We start from the raw sequence: 19,443 nt of genomic DNA on the forward strand, positions 1-19,443 counted from the left end.
ACGGTGCCTTCAGAAAGTATTCACACCCCTTGACTTTTTCCACATGTTGTTGTGTTACAGACGGAATTTAAAATTGAGATTTTGTGTCACTGGCCTACACGCAATACCCCATAATGTCAAAGTCGAATTATGTTTTTTGAAATGTTTACTAATGAATTAAAATTAAAGCTGAAATGTCTTGAGTCAATAAGTATTTAAATCCTTTGTTATGGCAAGCCTAAATAAGTTTAGGAGTTAAAATGTGCTTAACATGTCACATAATAAGTTGAATGTACTCACTCTGTGTGCAATAAGTGTTTAACATGAATTTTGAATGACTACTTCATCTCTATACCTCACACATAAAGTTATCTGTAAGGTCCCTCAGTCAAGCAGTGCATTTCAAACACAGATTCAACCACAAAGCCCAGGAAGGTTTTAAAATGTCTCGCAAAGAAGAGCACCCAATTGGTAGTTTTAATTTTTTTATTTAACTAGGCAAGTCATTTATGATGAAGTTGTTATTTACAATTGACAACCCACAAAAAAAGCTGACATTTAATATCCCTTTGAGTATGGTGAGGTTATTAATTACACTTTGGATGGTGTATCAATACACCCAGTCACTACAAAGATACAGGCGTTCTTCCTAACTCAGTTGCCGGAGAGGAAGGAAACCACTCAGGAATTACACCTTTAGGCCAATGGTGACTTTAAAACAGTTACAGAGTTTAATGGCTGTGATAGGAGATAACTGAGGATGGATCAACAACATTGTAGTTACTCCACAATACTAACCTAATTGACAGAACAGAGCTAAAACAAGGAAGCCTGTACAGAATAAAAAATATTCAAAACTTGCAACAAGGCAATAAAGTAATACTGCAAAAAACGTGGCAATTTTTTTTCCTGAATACCACTCTTAATATTTTCAAGCATAATGGTGGCTGCATCATGTTATGGGTATGCTTGTAATCATTTAGCACAAGGGAATTTTTCAGGATAAAAAAGAAACAGAGTGGCGCTAAGCACAAGCAAAATCCGAGAGGAAAACCTGATTCAGTCTCGTTTCCACCAGACACTGAGAGATGAATTCACCTTTAAGCAGGACAATAACCTAAAATACAAATATACCGAGTTACAGATTTGACTTAAATCTACTTGAAAATCTACTGCACAACCTGAAAAGGATTGTCTGGCAATGATCAACAACCAATTTGGCAGAGCTTGAAGAATTTTGAAAAGAGTAATGGGCAAATGATACACAATCCAAGTGTGAAAAGCTCTTAAAGACTTACCCAGAAGAACTCACAGCTGTAATCACTGCCAAAGGTACTTCTACAAAGTGTTAATTCAGGGGTTTGAAAACTTATGTAAATTACATATTTCTGTATTTCATTTTCAATAAATTTGAAAAAATGTTTAAAAACATGTTTTTACTTTGTCATTGTGGGGTATTTTGTGTAGATGGGTGAGAGACAAAATATATTTAATACATTTAAAAAAACTGTAACACAACAAAATGTGGACTAAGTCTAGGGGTATGAATACTTTCTGAAGGCACTGTAGTGTACTACTTTTGACCAGAGCTCGTAGGGCTTTGGTCAACAGTGGATGGGTCCTGGTCAAAAGTAGTGCACTATAGGGAATAGGGTGCCATTTGGAAAACACACAAGTTTGCCAATCTGGATTTCTTGCTTTTTTAAGTTGCTCTAATGTTTTGATATGATTAATGATGTGTTCAAATTCAGGGATGCAACTTTGGCTTTAGAAGTTGTTGGGACATATATGTATATATATTACACACACAGTACCAGTCAAAAGTTTGGACACACCTACTCATTCAAGGGTTTTTATTTATTTTTACTATTTTATACATTGTAGAATTATAGTGAAGACATCACAACTATGAAATAACACATATGGAATCATGTAGTAACCAAAAAAGTCAATGTACCCTTTGCTTTGATGACAGCTTTGCACACTCTTGGCATTCGCTCAACCAGCTTCACCTGGAATGCTTTTCCAACAGTCTTGAAGGAGTCTGAGCACTTGTTGGCTGTTTTTCCTTCACTCTGTGGTCCAACTTATCCCAAACCATTTCAATTGGGTTGAGGTCAGGTGATTGTGGGGGCCAGGTCATCTGATGCAGCTCTCCATCACTTTCCTTCCTGGAGGTGTGTTGGGTCATTGTCCTGTTGAAAAACAAATGATAGTCCCATTAGGCGCAAATCAGATGGGATGGCATATCACTGCAGAATGCTGTGGTAGCCATGCTGGTTAAGTGTGCCTTGAATTCTAAATAAATCACTGACAGTGTCACCAGCAGAGCACCATCACACCTCCTCTTCTATGCTTCATGGTGGGAACCACACATGCAGAGATCATCCGTTCACCTACTCTGCGTCTCACAAAGACACGGCAGTTGGAACCAAAAATCTCAAATTTGGACTCATCAGACCAAAGGACAGATTTTCACCGGTCTAATTTCCATTGCTCATGTTTCTTGGCCCAAGCAAGTCTCTTCTTCTTATTGGTGTCCTTTAGTAGTGGTTTCTTTGCAGCAATTCGACCACACAGTCTCCTCTGAACAGTTGATGTTGAGATGTGTCTGTTACTTGAACTATGTGAAGTATTTATTTGGCTGCAATTTCTGAGGCTGGTAACTCTAGCTTATCCTCTTCAGCAGAGGTAACTCTGTGTCTTCCTTTCCTGTGGAGGTCCCCATGAAATCCAGTTTCATCATAGCGTTTGATTGTTTTTGCGAGTGCACTTGAAGAAACTTTACAAAGTTCTTGACATCACTTCATGTCTTAATGTAATGATAGACTGTAATTTGTCTTTGCTTATTTGAGCTGTTCTTGCAATGATATGGACTTGGTATGTTACCAAATAGGGCTATCTTCTGTATACCACCCCTAACTTGTCACAACAAAACTGATTTGCTCAAACGCATTTAACTTTTAACAAGGCACACCTGTTAATTGAAAAGCATTCCTGGTGACTACCTCATTAAGCTGGTTGAGAGAATGACAAGAGTGTGCAAAGCTGTCATCAATGCAAAGGGTGGCTACTTTGATGAATTCTAGATATAAAATATATTTTAATTTGTTTTTACACTTTTTTTAGGTTACTACATGATTCCATATGTGTTATTTCATAGTGATGTCCTCAGTATTATTCTATATTAAAATAGTATTACATAGTATTAAATAGTATTAAAATAGTAAAAATAAAGAAAAACCCTTGAATGGGTAGGTGTGTCCAAACTATTGATTGGTTCTGTGAGTTTTATTATATACAGTGGGGAGAACAAGTATTTGATACACTGCCGATTTTGCAGGTTTTCCTACTTACAAAGCAAGTAGAGGTCTGTAATTTTTATCATAGGTACACTTCAACTGTGAGAGACGGAATCTAAAACAAAAATCCAGAAAATCACATTGTATGATTTTTAAGTAATTCATTTGCATTTTATTGCATGCAATAACTATTTCATACATCAGAAAAACAGAACTTAATATTTGGTATAGAAACCTTTGTTTGCAATTACAGAGATCATACGTTTCCTGTAGTTCTTGACCAGGTTTGCACACACTGCAGCAGTGATTTTGGCCCACTCCTCCATACAGACCTTCTCCAGATCCTTCAGGTTTCGTGGCTGTCACTGGGCAATACGGACTTTCAGCTCCATCCAAAGATGTTCTATTGGGTTCAGGTCTGGAGACTGGCTAGGCCACTCCAGGACGTTGATATGCTTCTTACGGAGCCACTCCTTAGTTGCCCTGGCTGTGTGTTTCTGGTAGTTGTCATGCAGGAAGACCCAGCCATGACCCATCTTCAATGCTCTTACTGAGGGAAGGAGGTTGTTGGTCAAGATCTCGCGATACATGTCCCCATCCATCCTCCCCTCAATACGGTGCAATCGTCCTGTCCCCTTTGCAGAAAAGCATCCTCAAAGAATGATGTTTCCACCTCCATGCTTCACGTTGGGATGGTTTTCTTGGGGTTGTATTCATCATTCTTCTTTCTCCAAACACGGCGAGTTGAGATTTAGACCAAAAAGCTCTATTTTTGTCTCATCAGACCACATGGCCTTCTCCCATTCCTCCTCTGGATCATCCAGATGGCCATTGGCAAACTTCAGATGGGCCTGGACATGCGCTGGCTTGAGCAGGGGGACCTTGCGTGCGCTGCAGGATTTTAATCCATGACGGCGTACTGTGTTACTAATGGTTTTCTTTGAGACTGTGGTACCAGCTCTCTTCAGGTCATTGACCAGGTCCTGCCGTGTAGTTCTGGGCTGATCCCTCACCTTCCTCATGATCATTGATGCCCCACGAGGTGAGATCTTGCATGGAGCCCAAGACCGAGGGTGATTGACCGTCATCTTGAACTTCTTCCATTTTCTAATAATTGCGCCAACAGTTGTTGCCTTCTCACCAAGCTGCTTGCCTATTGTCCTGTAGCCCATCCCAGCCTTGTGCAGGTCTACAATTTTATCCCTGATGTCTTTGCACAGCTCTCTGGTCTTGGCCATTGTGGAGAGGTTGGAGTCTGTTTGATTGAGTGTGTGGACAGGTGTCTTTTATACAGGTAACGAGTTCAAACAGGTGCAGTTAATACAGGTAATGAGTGGAGAACAGGAGGGCTTCAACCTTTTACGGCTGCTGTCCCTGTACAGGGATCAACATCAGCGGAAATTTCAGAGTGACAACTAATAGTACTCGATACAACTCAAACTTTAATTAAAACACACATGCATGTTCCCACTGAATGTTGTGCCCCTGTCCAAATGTGTGCTGGCACTCAGACAATAAGAGAGAACATGTTATCATAAATGCGATGTTTGAAATTGACCCAGTACCAAAATCCACAGCTGCTCAACGACTAAATTATTAAATTAATTACTGTTATTAAATTCATTATTTCATATCTGTGCAGCGCACCAATTACATTTAGCGGAAGTTATGAAGTATTAAATTGTAAAACATAATGTGGTGTTACAGTAGTGATGTAGTGCATACTGTGCGTGACAGATGTCTGTAAACCAACTGTTTGTGTCCCCCTAAGCCTCTGGTCTGGAGGCAAGGATCACATTGTTTATGTCATATGTCTAGTCTGTCAGTCTGACGGCACTATTAGTATGTCATATAGCTCTCTTCTCCTTAGTATGTGTAGTCCTTTAGGGTAAAGTCTTCAGTAGTCATTTCTAGGCTGTGTGTTGTGCGTGTTGTGTTACCTCCTCCATAGCAGAGGCCCGGTGGACTGTGTGTGTGGCTGACTGAAGGAAATGCCTTTTAGTGATGATTCATACATACAGACTTCACTGTATACGGTGCATTCGGAAAGTATTCAGACCCCTTGACTTTTTTCACTTTTTGTTACATTACAGCCTTATTCTAAAATGGATTAAATCGTTTTTTCCCCCCAAGCTTGGCACACCTGTATTTGGGGAGTTCATCCCTTCTCTGCAGATCCACTCAAGCTCTGTCAGGTTGTATGGTGAGCGTCGCTGCACAGCTATTTTCGATCGGGTTCAAGTCCGGGCTCTGGCTGGGCCACTCAAGGACATTCTGAGATCTGTCCTGAAGCCACTCCTGCGTTGTCTTGGCTGTGTGCTTAGGGTCATTGTCCTGTTGGAAGGTGAACCTTCACCCCAGTCTGAGGTCCTAAGCGCTCTGGAGCAGGTTTTCATCATGGATCTCTCAGGACTGCTCCGTTCATCTTTCCCTCGATCCTGACCAGTCTCCGAGTCCTTGTCGCTGAAAAATATCCCAACAGTATGATGCTGCCACCACCATGCTTCTTCGTAGGGATGGTGCCAGGCTTCTTCCAGACGTTAAGCTTGGCATTCAGGCCAAATAAGTAAATTTTGGTTTCAACAGACCAGATAATTTTGTTTGGCCAGTATTCCACAAAGGCCTGATTGGTGGAGTGCTGCAGAGATGATTGTCCTTCTGGAAGGTTCTCCCATCTCCACAGAGGAAGTCTGGAGCTCTGTCAGTGACCATCGGGTTCTTGGTCACCTCCCTGACCAAGGCCCTTCTCCCCCGATTGCTTAGTTAGGCCGGGCGGCCAGCTCTAGGAAGAGTCTTGGTGGTTCCAAACTTCTTCCATTTAAGAATGATGGAGGCCACTTTGTTCTTGGTGACCTTCAATGCTGCATAAAAAAAAATTGTACCCTTCCCCAGACCTGTGCCTCGACACAATCCTGTCTCGGAGCTCTATGGACAATTCATTCGTCCCTCATGACTTAGCTTTTGCTCTAACATGTACTGTCAACCGTGGGACCTTACATAGACAGGCGTGTGCCTTTCAAAATCATAAAAATAATATATTGAGTTTACCACACTTGGACTCCAATCAAGTTGTAGAAACATCTCAAGGATGATCAATGGGAAACAGGATGCACCTGTGCTCCATTTCGAGTCTCATAGCAAAGGGTCTGAATAATTATGTAAATAAGGTATTTCTGTTTTATTTGTTATACATTTTTCACAAATTTCTAAAAACCTATTTTCGCTTTGTCATGGGGTATTGTGTGTAGATTGAGGAGGAAATGTTTTAATTTAATTAATTTTAGAATAAGGCTGTACCATAACAAAATGTGGAAAAAGGAAGAGTTCTGAATATTTTCCTAAGGCAATGTATGTGTTTGTCATGCTTCCTCCATTTCACAAATGGTTCCTACTATTTGATTTGATTTGATTACTCATCCACCTACTCCTCCTCCTCTTCCTGCAGAAATTGTGATTGCAGGGAAGGGAACTAGGGCAGGGAAGAGAGAAGGGTAGCTAGGAGTATAATCCCTAGCACAGGACTCATTACTTGTGGTAGGTCTGGGTACCAATGTATGCCACTGGATAATGTGTACTTATATCTGTGACAGCTGAGCAGGCTCTTGCAGCAGAGTTTGCGGAGGCGGTGGATGGAGAGGTGGGAGGAGATCGAGAGAGACACGAGAGGAAAGAGAGGGAGAGAGTGAATTAGAGGGAGGAGGGAGGAGGAGGATGAGAGTGGAAGGAAATAGAGAGAGAGGTTGGAGAATGCTGCTCACCAGTGAAATATAGAGATTGCTCTTGATTTCCCCAGGCTTTAAGCCTAAAGATCAGCATTATTCTGTTTTATTGGTAATGAAATTAAAATATTTTTCCTCTCTCTTTCTGTCTTCCTCTCTCTTTTTCTCCTCTTTCATTCTCCCTCTCTTTCTCTCCTCCGACTGGCATCACCCTTTACACAAAGTGACGCCATTAAGGCCTGGAGGCCATCTGTTAGTTGCAGCCCCTTGTATTTGGCCCCGCTCTGTTCTATGTGTCAGGGCCAGTATATGTATGATAGCCACTTTATTTTTAATTGCATTTTAATATGCATAGAAGCCATTGTGATGGCTGTTGTTGACGACATCATAAGATAAAGGCTTTGGTTAACCTCGGAAACTAGGAACAGGACCTCGGTTGACTCCACTAGAACTTCTCCGAAGCTCCAGAGGACCTGCAGCCCACTTCGAAAGCCTTCCTCACTGAAACTATTGGTGTCCTGTGCAGCTTTGGTCTGGAGACTTCACAGCTCAATTATTTTCAATGCTACAGTACAGTGTATGTCCATCTGCTCCGTAAAATATTTCAGGCTTTAATTAACCAGAAACATTGAAACACCAGAGAGGTAGAAACCTTCAAAAAGGCAGAAACATTAAAAAGTATATATTGATAAATAGCCGCAAGACTGATTCTTATGACTTCATACTACAACTAGGAATGGGTAGCAGAACCCAATGTAGAGACCACAGCCCCACACCCAAGTAATTGAATGCTCTCAGGTAATATACTTGAACCCAATTAACTCCTGTCTCACCTTAACAGTGTGGGCGCTGCAGCAGCCAGCCCGTAAGTCAGTTCCCTGCAGTCTACAGACGTTATCATTCCAAGGGTTAATTGAGTTTATTGGCCAGGCGTGTTCCGGCAATGCGTCCAATATACAATTACGAAGCACAGTGATTCAGCTGGATCAACAGGTGGGCTCCCAAGCGAGCTGGGGTCACGGAGGGCCTGGTTGGCTTTGTCAAAGGATCTCAACCTAATCAGACATGCTGGCCGAAGGGGGACTCTCTGCAGACTGGAAAGGTCAATGCCCATACTTGTCACTGATTCACCCTCTTTGAGGTGGTGCAGGCAGGAGCGGTAACAGGGAAAAGGGAGATAGCGAGGCTTTTGGAAGCGTGACCTTTGCACTGGAGCATTGTTCTTTGAAACAGTACAGTCATTCTGTGTCTGGTACCATTATCACAGCCGTGTCACAGACGTGTCACAGACAGGACAAAAAAATAGCTGTTAGCACTAGGATTAGTGTGCTTTGCCGATTTTGCAATTGTGTCAGACTGGGGTTCAAACGCGAGTTTCCTAGTCTCAGTGACTGAGTTAGTCCGCCTAGCCAAAGCCCAGTACTTTGTAGTGTGGCCCATATTAAAGCATTGATATAGTATCACATTACTTGTAGGTAAAAAAAAGTTGGTTTGGAGTGCATGTTAAGATAAGGTTGTCAGTCATATTGTGGGAATTATATAATGACGGGTCTATCCTTAATACAATCATAGGCTTTACAAATTGATTACTTTCTCTTAGGCAGGCACTGTGCTACAGTAGTTAACCCAAAATCCATAATGAATTGTCTCAAAATTCTGATAAGACACTGATGATTATTAATGTTGCTATTTAAAGCATAATGAAGGGATAATTGCAGTCATACTCTGACATTTCACAACCCTTTCTGCATATTTCTCCCCTCGACATGAGTGCAAAAGGATTAAACGTACGAAAAAGAAAAACTCTCAACCAGCGAAGATCCATCTCCCTCTGAAAAGCCCCAATTATTGTTAGTTTAAGCATTTCATCTATGGCCTGCTATTTTTTTCTTGCTTTACCCTGGTTATAAGAAATTAAATATGTTCTGAAGTATATTGAAGTAAGCTGCTCTACCATAAAATCATAGCCTCTTTAATAAATTCTTGAAATTAGCTATGGGCATCAGTTGGAAGCCAAGAAGGGGAGAGAAAGCAGCACATACTATAGGATGAATGGCAAATTCCTAGTCAAGCCCCCTGACTATGGTTTGATAAATTTGGGCATTGGGGAACTAGCTGGAGGGTGATCTACATGGAGGGTGAACATTACTCTCTAAAAGGTTTCTATGACCAACGCTCTGTCATAGAAACACTTGTTTAATCCTGGGCTGTTCGTTAAGTATGGCATTCAAAGCTGGCTCCCAGCTTAATTAGTGAAGCGCTAATTTATCCCCACCAGTATTAATTTCCGAAAAAGAGAGAATACGTTTGGAGAGAGAAAAACTAAACGACAACACTGAAATTCTGAAAGTGCTATCATCACCCAGTCATGCAATGCAAGTAGACTGAGAAATCCCCAGTTGAGCCGACCATGAAATGTGGCACGGATGGAACTATTCACACTGCAACTTTTTTTGCTGCCATTTCCCCCATTTAAATATATTGTCATCATGAATATTTTCGAAAACCCCATTCACGAGTAGTAGTGCATAGAAAGAGTTAAAGACTTTAAAGTGTTATTAACAGTGCTTTTTGGGTTCGCAAAATGGTTATATTAACAAGGGGATGAAGTCTTGCAGAGACATCACAGGAACATTTTAAGAACTTGCATAACACTTTACATGAAGTTGCTCTTATAGGCCTGTCTGTGTAGTAACAATGAAACTACCCTGGTAACAACACTGCATTAGCATAATAATGTTCAGTTGAACAATGGAACATGTTCTATTCATGGACTGCCAGGCACTAAAATCACTCCATACTGTCATCTATAGCTCGGTTGCATCCATAGCACAGCCCCGTCCCTCAGTTTACCAAACAGTGCCAGGATCATGCTGTTGAAATGACATATTGCGCCTTTAAGGTTCTCTCTTCCCTTCTTTACTTTTGTTTAGGCCTAATTTTTGTTCTACCTCTTATGTTTTAATCCCTGTGGTAAATAACAGGTACAAACCTTACACCATTAATGAGTAATACAGATGGATTTTAGGAGGCAAACAAGTTTTTTGTTTTTCTAAAGTTAATTTCCTTGTATGACTTGAAAGGTCATGTTATCCTCTAGAGCCTGTTGTATTCTGAGTTTTTGAGGATATTTGAATTGAGAGTATTTCTCTACTTTACAATCAAAAGGGATTGCTGCTTCAAAATTCCAAGCATATTGTATGCGACAGAAACGTTTGAAGTTAGTTCATTTAGGCATAGTAATATTAGCTCTTCCGACGGTGGCCTGAGGAGGGCTTGCCTCCAGCCTCATTACAGATAGCTGTCCGTTAGATGCTTGCTTGCTGGGCTGTAGCATGCTAACAGGGTTCCTACCACTTTCGATGTTTTGCACTCAACTATGCTATTGATAGGGTGTAGTAAACAAACCACTTCCGACACTGACCTTTTGCCTCTATATTTGCAATTCTGGAGAATCAAATCATATGTTATTCGTCACATACTTCATAAACAGCTGTAGACTAACAGTGAAATGCTTACTGACGGGGCCTTCTCAACAATGCAGAGAGAAAAGAAAATAATAGACAGTAAAACACGTAACAAAGTAATAATAGATATATAACGGGTAAAAATAACTTGGCTATATAAACAGGGTACAAGTCGATATGCATGGGTACGAAGTAATTGAGGTAGATATGTACATATAACTAGGATTAAAGTGACAGATAATAAACAGTAGGAGAAGCATATGTGAGTCAAAAAGTTAGTGCAAAAAGGGTCAATGCAGATAGTCCGTGTAGCTATTTGGTAACTATTTAGCAGAACTGTTCCTTTAAGTGTTTCTGGAGTATTATCTAGTAAGGTGTCACTCCAAAATTCTGTGAATCACGCTCGTTTGTCTCCCTGCGGACTCTCTTAGCCATTCTGTGTATTCAAGCAGCAAGCTCTTTCATTCAGTCGAGTTAAGAGAGGACAGTTCCTCTGAGAGTTCTCAAAATTAGACACAAAATGGGAAAAATATTTCAGAGGCCCTTAAAATATCTCCTACTAAATTGCCTCGCATATATACAACAACAATTCCAAGTTAAGCTTTTCACTAGAATCTATATTATCCTAGACGTGTGACTTCTGAGTTCTCATGTTAGTGCTAAGTAGCCCGTTTTGCCCACATACTCCAACTTCCACTGTGTAGCTGTGTCTGCTAGACGTATACAAAAGAGCGACAGGAACATTGAGGATTTAGTACTGTGTTTAGATCACTTTCCACCTAAGTTGGAGTGGCTAATTGATAAAGCCATGGCTACTGGCATCTCATTGCTGTTGGGTTAGTGGTAATTATAGCGCAAGATAATCTAAAGGCTGGATAAATAAATAAGAGCTGATGGGACTTTAAAGTCCTGCAGATGGAGAAATTCTGGATGCAGATGAATGGATTATGTTTGGGTTGACATAAGGAGACGGGCTCAGATGCTGCCTGTGTGAGAAGGACAGTTTTTCTGTATTCCAAATCAACGCCTAGCCCCTCCTACTCTCTAGGCACTCCTGTAGATCTGAGAGGTTTATAGGTGTAAACAATATGGGAAGTAATTACCATATTGCTTGCACCTACCTAGTGGTGTAAAGTACTTAAGTACAAACTTTAAAGTACTACTTAAGTAGTTTTTGGGGTATCTGTACTTTATATTTGACAACTTTTCCTTTAACTTCACTACATTCCCCCCCCCCCAAAAAAATCTACTTTTTAAGCCATACATTTTCCCTGACACCCAAAAGTACTTGTTACATTTTGAATGCTTAGCAGGACAGGAAAATGGTCCAATTCACACACTTATCAAGAGAACAACCCTATTCATCTCTACTGCCTCTGATCTGGTGGACTCACTAAACACACGTGTGAATTTTAAATGATGTCTGAGTGTTGAAATATTTTGCCGTCTGGTTTGCAAAGGAATTTAAATGATTTATACTTTTGATACTTAAGTATATTTTAGCAATTACATTTACTTTTGATACTTTTAGACTTTTACTTGAGTCATTTTTCTATTAAGGTATGACAATTGGGTACTTTTTCCACCACTGCACCTACCAAATCTTCTCAGATCTCCACAAGTGCATAGGGGATAGGGCTTATTTTAGGACCGGGCCATTGCTGCCCTGTGGCTGACTGTTGTGATGTAGGCCAGGGGCTAGGGATTTATTTGGGATTCAGCCTTTGCCTCCCTGCCTGCCTGACTAATAGGGCCTTTGGTCTTCCTCTCCATAGATCCTCCGGTGGTGGAACCGGTGTTCACAGAGATCCGCCAGGGTCTGGGTCGCGCCTTCACCCTCAACTGCCGGGTGCTGCGGGCGCACCCGTCCAAAGTGCTCAAGTACGAGTGGAAGCTGGGTACCAGGCTGCTGACCATGGGCCAGTTCGACCAGCGCGACGAGACGGACTACCACGTCAGGGCACTCAATAGGGAGGGCTACGGGGAGTACACCTGTGACGTGACCAATGAGGCCGGGGCGGGTGCCTGCAGGTTCTTAGTCACAGGTATGTCTAAAAAATTTTACAATTTTATTTAACTAGGCAAGTCAGTTAAGAAAAATTCTTATTTACAATGACGGCCAAACCCGGACAACGCTGGGCCAATTGTGCGCCCTATGGGACTCCCAATCACTGCTGGATGTGATACAGCCTGGATTCGAAATCAGGGACTGTAGTGACGCCTCTTGCACTGAGATGCAGTGCCTTAGACCTCTCCGCCACTCGGGAGCCCTTTGGATAAAAGTGTCTGCTAAATGGCATGTATTATTGTTATACACTGCTCAAAAAAATAAAGGGAACACAAAAATAACACATCCTAGATCTGAATGACTGAAATATTCTTATTAAATACTTTTTTCTTTACATAGTTGAATGTGCTGACAACAAAATCACACAAAAATTATCAATGGAAATCAAATTTATCAACCCATGGAGGTCTGGATTGGGAGTCACACTCAAAATTAAAGTGGAAGACCACACTACAGGCTGATCCAACTTTGATGTAATGTCCTTAAAACAAGTCAAAATGAGGCTCAGTAGTGTGTGTGGCCTCCACGTGCCTATATGACCTCCCTACAACACCTGGGCATGCTCCTGATGAGGTGGCGGATGGTCTCCTGAGGGATCTCCTCCCAGACCTGGACTGGAGCGAGACATGATGTCCCAAATGTGCTCAATTGGATTCAGGTCTGGGGAACGGGCGGGTCAGTCCATAGCATCAATGCCTTCCTCTTGCAGGAACTGATGGCACACTCCAGCTACATGAGGTCTAGCATTGTCTTGCATTAGGAGGAACCCAGGGCCACAGCTCGCATTGATGTGCCATCCTGGATGAGCTGCACTACCTGAGCCACTTGTGTGGGTTGTAGACTCCGTCTCATGCTACCACTAGAGTGAAAGCACCGCCAGCATACAAAACTGACCAAAACATCAGCCAGGAAGCATGAGAAGTGGTCTGTGGTCACAACCTGCAGAACCACTCCTTTATTGGGGGTGTCTTGCTAATTGTCTATAATTTCCACCTGTTGTCTATTCCATTTGCACAACAGCATGTGAAATTTATTGTCAATCAGTGTTGCTTCCTAAGTAAACAGTTTGATTTCACAGAAGTGTGATTGCCTTGGAGTTACATTGTGTTGTTTAAGTGTTCCCTTTATTTGTTTTAGCAGTGTATGTTATGTCCAATTTCTTTCCTCGAAGGATAAATAACTTTTGCAGACTGTAGTGTACATTAATGTATGTAATGTACTGCTTTTGAATGTGTATCAGTCAGATCTACAGTATAAATAGTAACAAGCAGTGGGCTAACCGAGAATTGTACATCAATGGAGAGCTGCCCCTTTAATATGCCAGTTCAACTGCTCCTGCCCGTCTCTCCTGGACACAACGGTTGCATCCCAAATGGTACCCCATTCCCTATTTATTACCTTTAACCAGGCCCCATAGGGCTCAAGTCAAAACGAGTGCACTATTTAGGGAATAGGGTGCCTTTTGGAACGCAGGCAACCTATTGATTTGATTCACGTTCACTTTGTGTGAGTGCTCCCTGTTGAAGCGAGAGACTCCCATTGTTAATGCCTGGAGACAAGTAGAATCCACTCCCTGACTATTCTAATGAAATGTATCCCATGGAGATGGCCTTGTCAGCCTTAATAAAAATACATTTAAAAAAAACCTAATAAGCTGCTTATCGCCGACACAACAAAACGTCACTTGTTTTCCCTGTAAGCATGAATGGCGTAAGCAGCGAAGTTCGCACAGAATTTCAATGAGTTATTGAATAGACAGATGAGAGGAATATCTGTTTTAATAACATGCAAGGCAAGGTGTGAAAATACACCTATAGTGTTTTGGTATTAGTATTCTTAGCTCTCAGCGAGATGTCAGTTATGTAAAGTTGAGTGTGTGTTTTTACATGGCACTGTATCAACACTACTGAGCATAGAAAGTGTCACTGGGGTTTTAAGTGGCTGTTTGGGGAAAATACCTATTCAAGGAAGAAGCCTCAGAAAGCCCTGGTTTGTTGTTTATTGCTGAATCATGTTATCTTTCAATGAGATTTCATAATGTATTCAAATTCGAATAACTTTGTTACCACGAGACAACTTCTTATGTGGACATGCAGCAGAATCAGCAGGGAGAAAATGTCTTAGTTGTCAATGTGATATGGTGTTGGGATTTTGTTGTTCTGCTCTTAAGCTTTTTCAACAATCAGAGGCTCAACCCCTATCTTGCTACCAACCATTTTCTGATGGATGGGAGAAAATGGCTAGAATGTTTTACTCTTGATAAGTGTTCAGAGTCTGCAGACCAAGAAGTGCAACTGTATCACTGCTAAAGTCTTTCCCGGGTTACATTAGTTCCAACTTGGATTTGCATTGGCAATTTTCTGCCCTGCACAGCAGCCACAGGGAGGATTACTGCACTCTCCATTCTGTCCTCCACCCCATAGAAAATGTCAGCAATTTAGAGAACACGAAAATTCAGGTCCACTTGTTATGTGAGAAGGTCACCTCGTATTCCTGTACGGCTTTCCTGAAACTATTTGATTGTCGAACATTAACGAAGAGCAAGAAAACCTGTCTGTGTTCCTAATACAGGTTTGTGGTTCAAATACTCCCTCTCTTGTTTGAATCTTTGATATATATTCTGTCTGGAAAGACCATTAGCTTCCAAACAACACTTCTTATTTTATTACGGATTAATGCTTCATATTTGAGTGCTTTTTTGAGGAGTTCAGTCACATGAAAGCAAGACAATAACAAACCTTGAAGGTAAACTCAGTGATACGATTTAGATGCAGAAAGTTAACAGCATAATGGGTCAATTTCAGCAACAACTAAGAGAGTTGAAGTGCGAAGCTCTACTTCTCCGCATTTTTGGTCGCGTGGCTACAATGCTGTAACAGCGTGAAGCGAACCTGTGCACATGCGCAAATACTGTGTGAGAGCGAGGTCTTGGCTCTTGCTTATCTCAGCATGGTTGGTGTGATTGGTTGTGGTCTTCTATGTGTCATGTCACGTTACAATGCGCGCGTATTCTGGGTACCTTCTTCTGATTGCACGATGGCAGAACATGTGGCGTAGCAGTAACATTGCTGCACCTGAGGCTGGTAATGAATGTTTGACAAGATGACAGTGCCACATTTCTGGGGAGTTGGTTGTGAAATATTGATGGCCTTGGTTTATCTCAGATGTCTGTTTTCGATGGGTAACAATATAGAGGTGTAAGCTATTTGGTCAAGGGATAAAAAGTGATCAGGTAGGCCTATTTTATGACGTTTCCACTGGATCAGAGCATGACATTTTTCCTTTCAGGCTGAGTGGATATCAAAAAGGAGAGGAACTATTGTCATTCTCAATGGATGTAAAAACAGACTTTATTTGCTGAGGTGAAGAAAACATTACTTTGAGAAGTTCCACAGCTCATCAGTGGTGCTGTGTTAAGCAAATCAGAAATACTATCAGATCCCTAAATGGGCACATTTATAAGCCTACATTTGCGCGCAGGACAGGCATTGAAGCTAGTCTGGAGGTTTGTTAACACAGTGTCCAAAGAAGGCCAGAAGTATACAGAATGGTGTCGTCTGCGTAGAGGTGGATCAGAGAATCACCAGCAGCAAGAGCTACATAATTGATGTATACAGAGAAAAGAGTCGGCCCGAGAATTGAACCCTGTGGCACCCCCATAATGACTGCCAGAGTTCCGGACAACAGGCCCTCCGATTTTACACACTGAACTTTATCTGAGAAGTAGTTGGTGAACCAGGCGAGGCAGTCATTTGAGAAACCAAGGCTGTTGAGTCTGATGATAAGAATGCTGTGATTGACAGAGTCGAAAGCCTTGGGCAGGTCGATGAAGACGGCTGCACAGTATTGTCTTTTATCGATGGTGGTTATGATATCGTTCAGGATCTTGGGCGTGGCTGAGGTGCACCCATGACCAGCTCGGAAACCAGATTGCATAGCGGAGAAGGTATGGTATGATTCGAAATGGTCGGTGATCTGTTAACTTGGCTTTCGAAGACTTTAGAAAGGCAGGGTAGGATAGATATAGGTCTGTAACAGTTTGGGTCTAGAGTGTCTCCCCCTTTGAAGAGGGGGATTGACCGCGGCAGCTTTCCAATCTTTAAGGATCTCAGTCGATACAAAGAGAGGTTGAACAGGCTAGTAATAGGGGTTGCAACAATTGCGGCGGATAATTTTAGAAAGAGAGGGTCCAGATTGTCTCGCCCAGCTGATTTGTAAGGGTCCAGATTTTGCAGCTCTTTCAGAAAATCAGCTATCTGGATTTGGGTGAAGGAGAAGTGGGGAGGCTTGGGCAAGTTGCTGTGGGGGGTGCAGAGCTGTTGACCGGGGTAGGGGTAGCCAGGTGGAAAGCATGGCCAGCCGTAGAAAAATGCTTCTTGAAATTCTCGATTATCATAGATTTATGGGTGGAGACAGTGTTTCCTAGCCTCAGTACAGTGGGCAGCTGGGAGGAGGTGCTCTTATTCTCCATGGACTTTACAGTGTCCCAGAATTAACATGCATAATAATGTTGGCACTTTATGCAAAGGATTGTTTCCTATAACCAGGATTGTTACCTATAATCAGGATTGTTACCTATAACCAGTATAGTTACCTATAACCAGGATTGTTACCTATAACAGGATTGTTACATATAACCAGGATTGTTACCTCTAACCAGGATTGTTACCTATAACCAGGATTGTTACCTATAACCAGGATTGCCATTGCATTACATTACATTTTTGTCAAGCTATTTTTATTTTAACAACAATTATTTTGATTAGTCCTATATTGTCCCTAGCATCCTTACCCCCTTGTAACAGATGTTGGATACAAACAAACAGAGACACACACACATACTCTTACACACTCAATCCCTTTCCCCCACAATCAACCATAAGCTCAGATGCTCAACGGTTGTTACATTCCAGTGTCACGATCGTTGTAAGGAACGGACCAAAATGCAGCGTGGTATGTGTTCGTGATGAAGTTTTTAATTAAAGAAAGCACTGAACACTGTATACAAACTATACAAAACAATAAACAAATAACGACCGTGAAGCTATCATAAGAACTGTGCTGACACAAGCAACTAACATAGACATCCCAAAATCATAGAAAAACAAACATAGACTGCCCACCCCAACTCATGCCCTGACCATACTAAATAACGACAAAACAAAGGAAATAAAGGTCAGAACGTGACATCCAGGGCCCAACGCAAGAAAAGATCTGATTTTATGAATGTCTATACAGTTACAGCTGTTTGAGAAAGTATGCAAGATTGAGCAAAAATGTGAGATTTACCAATGTCAAGTCCTAGGTGATGGAGATCAGATCCTTACCACGAAACAGACACACGGTGGTCCCCGGTTGTGACCATTTTCTCAAGCATCTGTGTGCTGTCAGACCTTTGATTATTTTGTGCCACCAGGGCCACAATAATATGAATGGTATAGTGTAGTTTATTTATTTAACAATTGTTTTATTTTATTACTATTCTATAAAAAAAAATCTTTATTGTTACAATCCATACCATGGCAAGTATTTGGTGTTCCATTATTCGACTCCTCTATGAGAACTTAGTAATTTTTTGAATAGCCATGGAGTAGTCTATGTGTCTCTGAACATTTTGTTGTCAATATACAGTTTATCGACTACGAGAGCTACAAGCTTCCAGTTTAAACTATTCTCCTCTATCTGTACTGGGGGTACAGAACTTTGCGCCGTTCTGCAATCTCCCTCGGGAACTTATCATTCATTGCTATTTTCGTGCCAATGAGTCTTTTTACCCAGGCTTTTAACCATTACTTTATCCTTAAAGAAAGTAAATTTGGCAACAATTGGGCTCTCAAATCTCTGTCCTCTTTGTCCGAAACGCTCTACATGTTTGAGTTGGATTTTATCGACAGCATTGAGTGGGATTTGAAGCGCTGTAAGAAAGATTTCATTCACTACCTTTTCGGGAACTTCTCCTCTTTCTTGGATACCGTAGGTACTCGATTTTCTCTCATAGATCTAGTCTGTATGTCAAGTAAGGCTTTTCTCAGGAAGATGTTCTCCTTTTAAGTTCATTAACGTCTGTTTCTATCTTATTGACTGTCCCTTTTCGCTTGTTTGTTTCTTTCTCCATTTTCGCAGCTTTTTCATCACTTGTTTCGAGGCTCACCTTCAACTCCTTTGTATCCTTACTGACTAATTCAAGTATGCCCAGTTTGTCATTAACAGATGACTTTAACAGATCGCTTTACCCCTTTACCAGTCCCGGTGGTGAAAATCATAAATCGTCTGTATCCGTCGAGGAGTTGCATTTTCTTTTGGAGATTAATTCTCCTCGTTTACTCTCCGTCATGTTTGAGTGTTGCTTGTTTTCGTAATATTTGTCAAAACATTTCTCTAGCCTTTTGATTTGTTTTGTGTTGTTATCCAGATTGAATGCTATTACCTCTGAGTATTTGAAGTGCTAATATTTAGTTTCAGTATGATATTGAATATTTTGTTTTTTTATCTTTAGTCGATCTGCACCGCCGTGTTCAGTCCGCCATCTTCACTCAATCAAGCTTCACTCATTGTGTGGATTGTTCAAGCACCTTTGGCAGCAATTACAGCCTCGAGTCTTCTTGGGTATACAAGCTTGGCACACTTGTATTGGGGAAGTTTCTCCCATTCGTCTCTGCAGATCCTCTCAAGCTTTGTCAGGTTGGATGGGGAGCATTGCTGCACAGCTATTTTCAGGTTTCTCCAGAGATGTTCGATTGTGTTCAAGTCCGGGCTCTGGCCGGGCCACTCAAGGACATTCAGAGACTTGTCCCGAAGCCACTCCTGTCTTGTCTGTGTGCTTAGGGTCGTTGTCCTGTTGGAAGGTGAACCTCTCTTTACTTTGCTCTGTTCATCTTTGCCTCAATTCTGACTAGTCTCCCAGTCCC

At 41.5% G+C, this 19,443-nt stretch overlaps 1 protein-coding gene across 1 annotated transcript in view; it reads left to right on the top strand.

Moving 5' to 3' along the window:
- Positions 1-19,443, top strand: part of LOC139383491 (MAM domain-containing glycosylphosphatidylinositol anchor protein 2-like) — a 240,466-nt gene that overhangs the window by 151,730 nt on the left and 69,293 nt on the right. Inside the window, exon 9 of the mRNA XM_071128049.1 lies at positions 12,243-12,512. Coding sequence (XP_070984150.1) covers positions 12,243-12,512 — 270 coding nt within the window. The remainder of the gene's footprint in view (positions 1-12,242; positions 12,513-19,443) is intronic.

The sequence above is a fragment of the Oncorhynchus clarkii genome, chromosome 25 (assembly GCF_045791955.1).
Source record: "Oncorhynchus clarkii lewisi isolate Uvic-CL-2024 chromosome 25, UVic_Ocla_1.0, whole genome shotgun sequence".
Taxonomy (NCBI): Eukaryota; Metazoa; Chordata; class Actinopteri; order Salmoniformes; family Salmonidae; genus Oncorhynchus; species Oncorhynchus clarkii.